At 29.8% G+C, this 12,371-nt stretch overlaps 3 protein-coding genes across 3 annotated transcripts; 1 reads left to right on the forward strand and 2 right to left on the reverse strand.

Moving 5' to 3' along the window:
• LOC109344118 (rho GDP-dissociation inhibitor 1-like) lies at positions 505-2,280 on the reverse strand. The gene is made up of 5 exons (XM_019582743.1): positions 1,915-2,280; positions 1,770-1,836; positions 1,267-1,485; positions 793-917; positions 505-674 (listed from the first exon to the last, which is right to left on the reverse strand). Exons 1-5 carry the CDS (start codon positions 2,128-2,130, stop codon positions 594-596), a joined length of 708 nt encoding a protein of 235 aa, XP_019438288.1. The 5' UTR covers positions 2,131-2,280; the 3' UTR covers positions 505-593.
• On the forward strand, positions 4,214-7,781 carry LOC109344119 (15-cis-zeta-carotene isomerase, chloroplastic-like). Its single transcript, XM_019582745.1, has 4 exons — positions 4,214-4,754; positions 5,917-6,063; positions 6,345-6,554; positions 7,298-7,781. The coding sequence occupies exons 1-4, from the start codon at positions 4,299-4,301 to the stop codon at positions 7,631-7,633; spliced, it is 1,149 nt and encodes a 382-aa protein (XP_019438290.1). The 5' UTR covers positions 4,214-4,298; the 3' UTR covers positions 7,634-7,781.
• LOC109342470 (vacuolar amino acid transporter 1) lies at positions 8,618-12,371 on the reverse strand. The gene is given in 4 exon segments (XM_019580449.1): positions 8,618-8,692; positions 8,695-9,225; positions 9,941-10,551; positions 11,703-12,371. Coding segments are annotated over 4 exon segments (1,455 nt in total). The 5' UTR covers positions 11,941-12,371.

Raw genomic sequence — 12,371 nt, forward strand, 5'->3', positions numbered from 1 at the left:
GATAAGAGTGAAAGGTTTAGAGAGTGGAGTGATAAGGAGGTTGAAAGTTCAATTCTCACTCACTACAAAATATTAATATACTAACATTTTCCTATATAAAAACTTGTTGAAAGGGACATTCATATATTTAAAAGAGATTAGTTCTTTATATCTATAAGATGAGAGATAATATGGAAATAATCTAGAGGTTTAGATATGCAAAAATCAATAAAAATTAATTGAGTCATATTTAGTAGAGATTATTTTTGGTTTATAAGTTTCTATTTTTTATTTTAATAAGAGTATATATATAAAAATAGCTTCCAAACCAAGAAAATAAATTTCATCTCTTCAAAATATTCTGTTTTTTTTTTCAATTTATAATCTCACATACTATAATCACAACCAATTATAACCAAAATTTAAAAGTACAATCTATATCAAACACAAATATTGGAATGGATACAATAAAGATGAGAGAGAGAGCATGTCTTCTAAACATTAAAAAAAGGAAAAGTGAGCATAAAGAAGATTAGCATAACTTGATTGCATAAACAAGAAGTTGGGTTCCAATCTATTCCACAAAGATATAATAAATTACTAAAACTTGAATCTCATAAGGGTGTTGCCCAATTCTTCTGAATTTCAAAGTAGTAACTTGCATCCATGTAACATTTTTTATCATCATCTACAAACTGAACCAATAAAATTGAGTTAGTTAAGTGTTCTTATTTATGAAACAAATATTATTTACTAAACTTTGAAAGGAAAAAAGAGAGAATAAAGTGTCTATGATAAGTTGAATATATTTACCATAATTCTTGCTGCATAGGTTCCCCTAGCAAACATGCCACAAGGTGTAGTTTCTTCGTCCAATTCATATGTATATGGTTCCTCCTGTGGGCTAAAAGTTCCCAACATTTTTTTCCTACTGTCCACTGTTACAATAAAATCAATGTTATTTGAATCAATGTTGTGAAAATCGAGATCCAACGTAAGACCATGTAAGAGAAAAACACATAAAACGTGGAATCATAACATAGGTAAGAGGGTTACTTTATCATAAATCTAAACAAAAATTAGATTTATAATAAAGTAACACTCTTAATTTATGATAAATCAACTATATCTATTTCTCGATTTTCACTTTTTATCCTACACGCATCTACAAAAATAAGTGTTGGTCGAGTTTTATCGGGTTAAATAGGTGTTTTCGACTTGACTTGGATTAATATCGAACGATAAAAAATGAATGAAAGTAAAGACAAAAAAGGAGGCATGTATTACCTCTAACACCAGTTTTCCAAACAACATTGGTGTATTTGAGACCAGAAACAATGTTGTTTGAGACAGTGAAGGTGAATTTCATGCGGCAAGTGCTTCCTTCCTTAAGGATGAAGAGACTCTTCTTAGGATCAATACCAAATGGAACTGGAAGGATAATGTTTGGCCTATCTGAGCATATAATTGTCAGACTCATGATCTTCACTTCTGGATCTTTACTTTCTGTATTTCAATACAACACAATGGTTTTAATCGCATCACATGATTGCGGCCGCAACATTTCGATTATTGCAGTTATCACAATTGCATTCATCTGTGATTGTGTAATGTATTGGCCTTAATTAGCTACATTAGATCGCAATGATTGTAATCGCGATTTAAAACTCGGGTAAAAAGGGATAAGGCCAAAAAAAAAAGAGGAAGAGGAACATATCCAATAAGAGGTTTGAATATAGAGATAATGTTCCAATGAAGTTAAATTTCACACATTTTATAGAATTAATTACCTCCAACATTAGATATATCAACACTTCCAAGAAGTTGTTCCTTCCATTTCCTCAAACTTTCATCATCCTATGATACATAATGAAAAGTACATGAACAAAACAAAAGGGTATGAAGATATATATTAATACAAGACTCATACTATACCTTATCTTTCTCAAGCTGTTCCTTGAGAGAAACCTGAGGACCAAGGTCCAATTCTTTGTCATATTCCAACTCTTCTGTCTCAACATCATCAGAGTCTTGTTCCACAACACCAACCTTATTGTTCATTCCTTTGTTTTCAAGCTCTTCATCTAAATGAGAGTTGAATGAAATAACATCTTTTTTTGTAGAAGAGACAGCTTCCACAGTAGCAGACATTATGTTTCTTACAATCTAGGAATGAAACAAACAATGTTGTAAACCTTAGAGGGATAAAAGGGGGATAAAAGGGAAGGTAGATCCTGTTTCAAAAGTTGGTTGGTACCAAATTTAGAGGTATGTTCTGTTATGTTATGTTATTGAGATTCAATGGTTCAGACTTTAGAGATATATCTGTATTATTACATTTACAATTACTCAATAGATACATTTTGAGGGAATGCATGTCTAATGTTGGATTGTAAATTGAAAATATAGTAAGTTAAAACAGTTTGAATTGAGGGAGGATATGTAAACTTGTTACATAAAACATACAATATTTGTTACTTTTCTTGTCCATCATTTTTTTATAATCAAGGTACCTTTATCTTTGGTTCAGGAATTAATCATTTTAAAGAATATTATTATCCCGCCAATAAATGTTGTTTACAAGAGTTGAATATTTGATATTTTGTTTAAGAATCAATGAAGTTTTACACCTGAAAACTTTATTAAGATTAAAAGATAGGAGTAATATATTTTTTCCAAAACATCAACCTAAAAATGTTCTAAGCTGGTTCGGGTATGATTCCATACCTTACCATTAGTATAAAGTTACATACTTGTTCGATTGGTTAAGGCATAAAACATGAGATTTGTAAGTGTTGATATTTTTAAAAAGAAATATTTGTTTAAGGAATTGAGTTAAATGAATGAAAATCAATGGTTCAAAACTTTGATATGAAAAATTGGAAATAAGTAAGTTATAAGTTGACTATTAGAATAGTTACTTTTTTTTAAACTTATTCATTTCAACCACACTCGAATCTAATGCATTATGTTTGAGTTAAAATATGATATTAAATTTACTTATATGGTTTTTAATGTAACTCATTTATTAAATTCCTCATTCCTATTGAACTTTTTATGGTAAACAATTATATTGTTTTTTTAATTTTATTATGTTTTACAGGTTATTGTTTTTTATTATAAACTTGAATTTAATTAAATACATAATTAACACAGTAAATGTGAAATATAGTCTTAGTCTCTTAGGTGAAATTTTTTCTGATTTTTAGTATATGAAGAAATTATCAATTATACTCATTAACACTGATCTAGAGAATATATGTAACTAGCTTTAAAAATACTGATTAATATGGTATCAATTTCGACTAAGTTGCCATTGCAAAAATAAAATAATAATTGCTGATAAACCTGTTCATATATGCTAGTTTGGCATGTTATATGATGTTTTACCGAAAAACTTTTATTTGAACTATGATTTGGGAGTATATATTGTTCTTTAATATATATTTTTACTATAAGTTTATAGTATTATTATGGTGTAAAACAATCTTCTCCTAAAATTTATTATCAAGACAAATGTCCTAAAAAGAAAAAAAGAGAGAAATTGTGTTGTCTAAGTTCGTCCGAGTAAGTCCGTTCTAAACCTAATTTTAATATATCTCAACTAATCCAGGCTAAAAAAATCCAAATTTAATAAAATTAAGTATTAAATATATACCCAAAGATTTAAGAATTATTAGGTTTTGACTAGTTATAACCTATTAGCTATAATCTCATCTAATAAACTCTAATGCTTTAAATGTATACCACTTTTTAGGAACCCATTAACTAATGGTCCTAATATCTGGTGTATTTTCTATATAATACTTATAAGAATATAATTATATGTATACTTTATAATAAAAATGTATTTTTGAAAATAATTACTTTTTTTCTTCCATATATATATATATAGAAAGATGTGTATAATAATATAGAAAGATATGTATAATAAAGTGATTTGTTTGATACGTCAGCTATTATTCATGTTTAATCATTATTGACTTTGAAAAAAATATAAATAAATATTGATGACATATTGATTGTATCGTGTTATATATTTGCACAATTAATCATTACTAATAACATTTATTATTATAATATTGAATATGTAATATTTATCAAAAAGGGGAACTATAATATGATGAAGGAAACTAATTAATTGATGATCTAAAATGGTGGATACCTAAGAAATAACCAAAATAATACATATACATTTGTTCACCAAATTCAGAACAATAACCATCTCTGTTGTAATGTTTTGTTGACAGAAACAGAACTAAACAAACTCACTCTGTTCTGAGTTTTTCATTTTCAACAACATTAACAACAACAACAACATGGCTTCACTTCTTGTTTTATCTTCCTCCTCTTTCACTTCTCATCATTTTCCCACTCGTTCTTCTCATAACAGACATAATTCAGTTTCCAACTTCCCTTCATTTAATACAAACTCTATACCTCAAACTTTGTCACCTTTCCCGACTCGGACAAGATTGCTGCCCACTGTCCCAAACAGTGTACTACATCAAAATTCTAAATTCAGATTGGTTCCTCGTACTTCTGTCAAAAACACTGATGCTGAAACCAAAGATTCTTCTTCTTCTTCTACCAACTTGGTTGGTGAGGACTCTGCTGTGTTTGATTTAGAAGAACAAAAGTTATCATCTTGGATTTATTTCACTGCAATTTTGGGTGTGGTTCTATTTATTCTTGATGTGGCTTGGATTGATAATTCAACTGGCTTTGGTAAACCCTTTGTTGATGCTCTTTCTCAAATTTCCAATAGTCACGAGGTGATCATCATTCTCTAAATTTGATTTCATTTGTGTTTGATTTTTTATTATCAAATCTGAGTTTTGTAGGAAAATTTTCAGTGTAAAAAAATCTTAACTAAATTCAAACATAGCTTAATTATTTGAATAATTAGCCATGTTTGAGGGATTGTTGTGGCTTGTATTGGATTATCATAGATGGGTAATTTGTTATATTTTTTATACATTTTTTGTGGAGTTTTTTGTTTGGCACAAGATTAAATGCAGAAAAAAAGGAGAAATTATTGTATGCTCCTGAAATATATGTTCTGTTTTGTATATGGTCTATTTTATAAATAAGGCATAGTATGTGAAACATTTTAATCCCAGTGAAAGTGATGGAAATGTGGAATCAAAGAGAAGAGAAAAAGACATCTTGATATGCATATGTGCCAAACCTTATGTTAGGCTTATACCTGGTCCATTTAAAATATGGCATTTTTATTTAGATAATAATGTTTGGTACATGTTAAAATGATTGGAACATAATGTATGAATTCTATTGTATGTTTGGAAAATAGGACATGAGATTAAAAAGCTATACAGTTTGATCCCACTATCAAAGAGATGGAACCAAAAAGAACATAACAACAGATCTAGTTTCATTCTGTTCTGATTGCACATCAGAGGATAGCATTACACTAACTCCCTTCAAAATTTAACATTTTGTACTTCAATAATTTTATTGTCACCACCCTTATCAGCTTCTTAGTTTATTATTACAAACTTAAGAACTAATGAGAGTCTTGAATCTAATCAAATTAAGGTGAATGTCAAAAATGAATGATGTAGGTGCAATCTCAAGTGCTATTCCATGAGTGTGCAACCATTTTTTATCAAGAGAAATTACTGATATATGATGAAGGTAGCTAGTAATGTTTGTGCATAACTTGTTTCTACTTATTATGCACAATACACGCATGGTTCAAGCAAGGGCATTAGTCACATATTAACTTGTTGTGATATCATAATGAAGGTGTTCCACTTTGTAGCAACATATCTCTAACAAACTTCATATGCAGATCTTAGCTTTTCTTTTAGTAATATCTGATATATAGTTGTCTATATAATTCATGACCTTACCACTTCAAAAGCTGCAATAGTCTTCTATTTGTAAAATGAACCTTGACATGTTACTATGCAGGTGGTAATGCTGATCTTAATTCTCATATTTGCTGGTGTCCATAGTGGCTTGGCTAGCCTCCGCGACAGCGGTGAGAAACTCATTGGAGAAAGAGCTTTCCGTGTTCTCTTCGCAAGCCTATCACTACCTTTGGCTGTCAGTACCATTGTAAGTCGTATCCCATGATAACTATGTCCATATCTCTTCTGCTATACAAGCAAATGCTTTGTTAATTTTGGACCCTTTGGGTATGTTTGCGAGTTGAGTTTTGGAGGGGAAGAAAGGGAAACAGAAGGCTTCAGAGCCATCTCACAAGTGTATTTCACGGCTCTGAAGCCTTCCCTTTCCCTTTCTTCCCCTCCAAAACTTAATTCACAAATAGACTCTTAGCATTTCATGATGGCAATGGAAAATTAACATCTTTTTCGATGTTTGGCATGATGATGCAGGTATATTTTATCAACCACAGATATGATGGAATTCAACTCTGGCAGGTGCAAGATGCTCCAGGGATTCATGAACTTGTGTGGCTTTCAAATTTCATATCTTTCATTTTCCTATATCCTTCAACCTTTAATCTTTTAGAGGTTGCTGCTGTTGACAAGCCTAAAATGCATCTCTGGGAATCTGGGATCATGAGAATAACCAGGCATCCACAGGTAAAAAGAATTCCATTAGGCTACAAATTAGTTCACATAATGAATTTGGAGATCTCATCATTTTTATGGTCTTCATCACTTGATGCAAGTGTCTTTCTTGCTTTACTTGATACATAAGCTAATATGGTTCAGTAATACCTTTACTTGTTATATGACTTATATGGTTCTCTAATAATCCTCCTCATTGTATTAAATGAAAAAATAGATGTATCTAATTTCTAGAAAATATATAAAACAATGGCGGCCTAGTACATAATGCTACCACCTAGTGGCGCCCGAGGAGGATTGATATACGTAACCTTATCTTCATAAGCGCAGAGATTGTTTTCATGTTCTTGAAAAATATATACAATAAAAAAACATTTGATGCTTTCTTAGTTTAGTAATTAGAAGGATATAGTATGAATGTATTATTAAGATATTAGAATAAGACTTATCTAAAGTGAGCAAATACTTTGATTTGATAAAGTACATTAAAGTCTCAACCTGCTACATGATTTAACAGTAGAAACACCCTTTACTTGCTCACTTTGATAAACTCACATTTCAAGAGCTTTTTCCCATGTCTTAATATTTTTTATGACATTCAACCCTCAAGATGTTGATTATTGACTATTCATCTATAATACCTTTTCTAACATCATGACATGCAGCAGTGAAGAACCTGAAAATATTATTCCATTTGGTGCTTGTAGAATTCTTATGTTATGCTCTGAATGAAGCATTTTTGTTTGGTTTTTTAGATGGTTGGACAGGTTTTATGGTGTCTTGCTCACACAGTTTGGATTGGAAATTCAGTGGCAGTTGCAGCTTCATTTGGGTTAATTGGACATCATCTATTTGGTGTGTGGAATGGAGACAGAAGATTGGCCATAAGATATGGTCAAGATTTTGATTTAGTTAAGGAAAGAACAAGTGTTGTCCCTTTTGCTGCAATTCTTGATGGAAGACAAAAGTTACCTAAACATTTCTACAAGGAATTCATAAGAGTGCCATACTTTGTAATCACTGCACTTACATTAGGAGCTTACTTTTCACACCCTCTCATGCATGCTGCTAGTTCCAACCTTCATTGGTAGTTTTAAACTTACCCTTTTGCTTCTTTTTTTATGTAACTTTGAGCAAAATATTATGGAACATGCTTGAGTATGCATAAAGATAAAGATGAGAGATCAAAAAAGAAAAATAATTGAAGTGAGATAAATTTATTGAAACCTTGAGATTGAGCAAGTTTTTGCTACATCTAAATATTATTATTTTTGGGTTTAGTCTTCAATTTTTTATTTTACAAGAAAAAATAGGACAAAGTGTAGGATTTTAGTTCGTCTAAAAGTGTACAATTTCTTGTACCTTTTTTATTAAAAAATGAATAAAATTTAAATAGGGAGTAAACTTACAAATAATATGGTTATAGGTACTAAAAACTTAATTAAATAAACAAATTGCTCCTTCAAAATCTCTTGTCCTTCAATTTTTGTAGTGTTTTTCTCTCTACTTAAAAAAATTGGTTGTGGTAATAAAACTTTCCTTTGAAAGAATGCATAGTGGGTCGGATATGTTACTTGTAAATCAATCATTAATAAATTAATTATCATTTTATCGTACATATTACTTTTCTTATGATGTACTAAATTTTTAGGATGATATATCATTTTCCTTTTTAAATAGATTTTTTGGTACTACTAAGAGTATCCTCTCACTTTTTTGGGCAAGGAACTAATCTCTTTTGTGATGCGTGATTGTCCCTTGTAACAAGTATTGCTCATAAAAATTGAAATTTTATACCACTAGACCAACAACTTATTAGCCTTTTTAAATAGATTGCCAACAAAGAAAATATATTTCTCTCTTCTAATACAATTTTGCTTATTAAAAAGAAAATACATGATTTTAGTACTACACTTCCACCACTGTACACATATACATCTTTACACCACTAATGATATTATTTCACTAGTTTTGCAAATACCACTTTTCACATCTATATTATAATCACTTATATAAAAGCTATTGCTTTTAAAATAATAATGAATAGATAATAGATAGTGATAGGTGATTATGACTTAGGAAGTATATGAAAGGGAACTAGGAGGTGCATATGCTGAATCACTAATTCCAATTTCCAAGTGCCTCAAGTTGAATGGTGTGAGACAAAATTTTCCACTAATAACTTTGAGGAAGAAAAGGTACCCACCACCCCAAGAACAATCCCAAATGTGGTGATAAACAGGTTAAGGACTATGACACACTTTGACATTTGACCCCAACAAATTTTCATGTAGAAAACACAAGGCAAAATCAAACATATAGAAACACTAACTAGGGAACCAGTGAGGCTAAGTACATGTTCAAAATAAGGCACTAAGAGAGCAAGGATTAGTATAAGTAAAAGTAAAAATGAACCTACACAACCTCTAATAAATATTTTTGTCCTTCCACTAATGGAACTTGGAAGCTTATGCTCTAGCTGAATTGCAAATGGTGCAAATTCAAGTGCATATTTGGTCATTGGGGTCACCACTGTTGCCCATAATGCAATCTTTGTTACAAGTTTTTTTGGTGGCATGCTAAGAGTTATTTGAGAGTTTACATTATTCCCAAACATTTTTGCACCCATGAACCCCATTGTTGTATAAAGTGCTGTAACCACTGTGAAGCTCACAATTGAAACCTGAAATTCCAAACATAAAATTACATGTATACAAAGTTATAATGACATATTTTAATAGATAGAAACATATATAGTTCACCTAGCCATTGCACAAATATGACTAGTTATTACAACCATATGATAAAGAATGTGTAGATTTGAGGTGATTGGGAGGTAGATAGATACAATATAATTTGGAGATTTTGATACATCATCATAATTATGTTTCTTGATATAACAAAGATCTATTTCATTTTATAGTTTATTCACCAAGTAAATTCCATCCTCTGAATGAAAGAAATGTTTATTGTCTAAATAGTGTCTCAAACCATATTCCAAATCAATAGAAATATGACATGTCAATTAAAAAAATTAAATATTTATTATTTTCTGTTTTTGCTTCAATATTATTGATCTGAAATGTAGTTTGGGACAATAAATCTTTAAGAGTTTAATTGTTTTAATATACACATGTAAAGTTATCTATTAATATACTTAGGATCTTTAATGGCTGATGTATTTGAGCAAGTTTGAATGTAAATGCTAACATGTATGTTTTTAACTATGTAAATGCATAAGATAATATGTATGTTTTTAATTATACTATTGCATGAGTAATATATGTGTTCTAAATAATACTACAAACAAAATATTGTCTCATGCGTATGCACGAGTAATTTACGAGTAATTTACTGATTGTTTTAATATACAAATGTAAAGTTATATATTAATATACCTTAGTAAACTTTGAAGGGTCTTTCATGGCTTTATATAAGTCAGGGAAAACAATATGTCCTCCATATCCAAAAACATAAAGACCAGATATTGATGGAATATTATGGAGCTGAAGAACAGGTATGATATGATTAGCTTGGACACCTTCAAAAATTGTAGTGGCTGCTACTGACAAGAAAATAAGAAGAGACATGATAATACCACAAGATGAAAGGAATGATATAGAAGAAAGATCTCTTATCCAAAGACTAGGAAGTGCAATTAAGATTGCAAAAATGGTTAAGATTTGTGATGTTGATAATTTAGCTAAGTGCATCTTCAAATGTGTTCCTCCTAAGAAGATTGTTATCAAGTTGTCATGTAATGAGATGGTGTATGAAATAAGTGACATGAAGATATCCATGTAGATTAATGTTGCAACTATGAATCTTCCTTTAGATCCAAATGTGTGATCACCAATATCTATATAATTTCTTAACTTTGGATTCTTTTGAAGGCATTTTCCAAGTAAATGAGAAGTATAAGTACACATTACACCAAGTCCTATAAGCAAGAATGCTGATATCCAACCTCCTTTTTCTATAGCATATGGAGTTGATAATTGCCCCAAACCTGAAACATATTATGACATGTTTATTGGACACACATATGAATTGAGATTCATAATTTCTAAATTATCAAAAATAACTTTTTTAATTTAAGGGCTCATAAGAAGCCTTAAGATGGGGAAGAAGAAAATAGGATAGAGTAATAGCAAGAGTTTGAATTCACACACTCACAAATTATGTTTGGAAACTTAACACAAATTATGATTTTTTTAGTATTTGTACATAATTCTTGAATAATAAGAGCTTTATATCATTTTGATAAATATAATCTCACACTCTTTTCTCTTACACTTTTTTACCTTCATTTTCTAATAATTACAATCTTTACTGTTTTCAAAACAAAAGTCTTTTTTTTATTAGTGCTGTAAATTAAGTGTTAAAATGATTATGAGAATATTATTTTTCTTTTAACTTTATATTCCTTTAGAGTTTCATAATAAATCTACAATATTGAATGATATAGTAATTAAATTTAATATAAAAATTAGGAAATTACCACTTGACCTTAAATTTTGTAAAGAAATTGTTGAGTACATCCAATTATAAACAAATATCTTTTGAATTAAAGACAAAAGTGATGACCTAGCATGGAAGAGTTCTCTAGAATATATATATATATATATATATATATATATATATATATATGTTGTGGATTCTGTTGGTAATCCCAAACAGCATGGATTCCACCATAAGTAAAAACATGCTATTTCTTTCATTCTTACAATTAGATGTGAGTTTGAATTAATTACACTAATTCTTAGACCTACTTTTTGAAAAAAGAAATTAGAACATAATATGGATGACATTGTTTTTCTGTTCTTCTCAAAAATGCATGGTAGATGTAGAGCTAATTAAGGTGTACAAACCAATCAATTAAAAATGGACTGCTGCACTAATTACACAATGTTAAGGACACAAACAAATGCAAAATTGATTTAATGGTGTAAAACCCTATTAGATCTTTATGTATGGTACTAGGTCAAAGTTCAAATGATCAATTTCTGGGAGTGACATTTACTGAGAGGAACAATCATACACCTAAAAAAGAATTAATTCTTTACTCATAGAGTGAGGGAATACTCTTGGTTATAACAACAAAAAAAAGATCACTCATTCACAAATAATATATATAAATCATATACATGCAAAATTTACCTATGAGCATCCCCACCATGTTGATGACAGCATGAGCAAAAGAACTATTAGCTTCAGCATCATGGTTGGTGTCAACACTCTTTATGTCCTCAACATTGATGTGGTCACAATTGCATTCTGTGCTTTCCTCTATGCAAATATTACAATTTTCCCACTTCACAGGCAATGACACAACCAAGTTTGGTTCATGAAGGCTTAGGTTATTTTTCCTCAAGGATTTCAACATATTATCCCACATAGTAATAATAATTACAATAATAAAGTATTAAAAGGAAAGTAATGCAAGATGTTCTTGCTGAAATTGTTGCTAAGCAAAGGACATGCATGGTGTGTATTTATATATAGTTGGATACTAAAGAATCTGATCGTGGGTTAGATAGTTACAGCCATATTGCTAGAATATTATATTCTTAATATATGTTTGATTTGATTACAAGAAAATCAAATTGTAAAACGTAATGCTAACTTCATTTGAAGTTATTCGAAAAAATATGATGTGAGACATTTGAGATCATTTTGCTGTGCCATTAGATTCAAGAATTATTTTCTACAGAGACTCCACAATGATTTTGTACTAGTTAAGTGTATTTTATATATCAGTTCATTTTATCCTATCTTTTCAATAAGTTAAAAATTCCAAAACAAATAAATGTAATCAACCTACCTCAC

Source organism: Lupinus angustifolius, chromosome LG03 (assembly GCF_001865875.1).
Source record: "Lupinus angustifolius cultivar Tanjil chromosome LG03, LupAngTanjil_v1.0, whole genome shotgun sequence".
Lineage (NCBI taxonomy): Eukaryota > Viridiplantae > Streptophyta > Magnoliopsida > Fabales > Fabaceae > Lupinus > Lupinus angustifolius.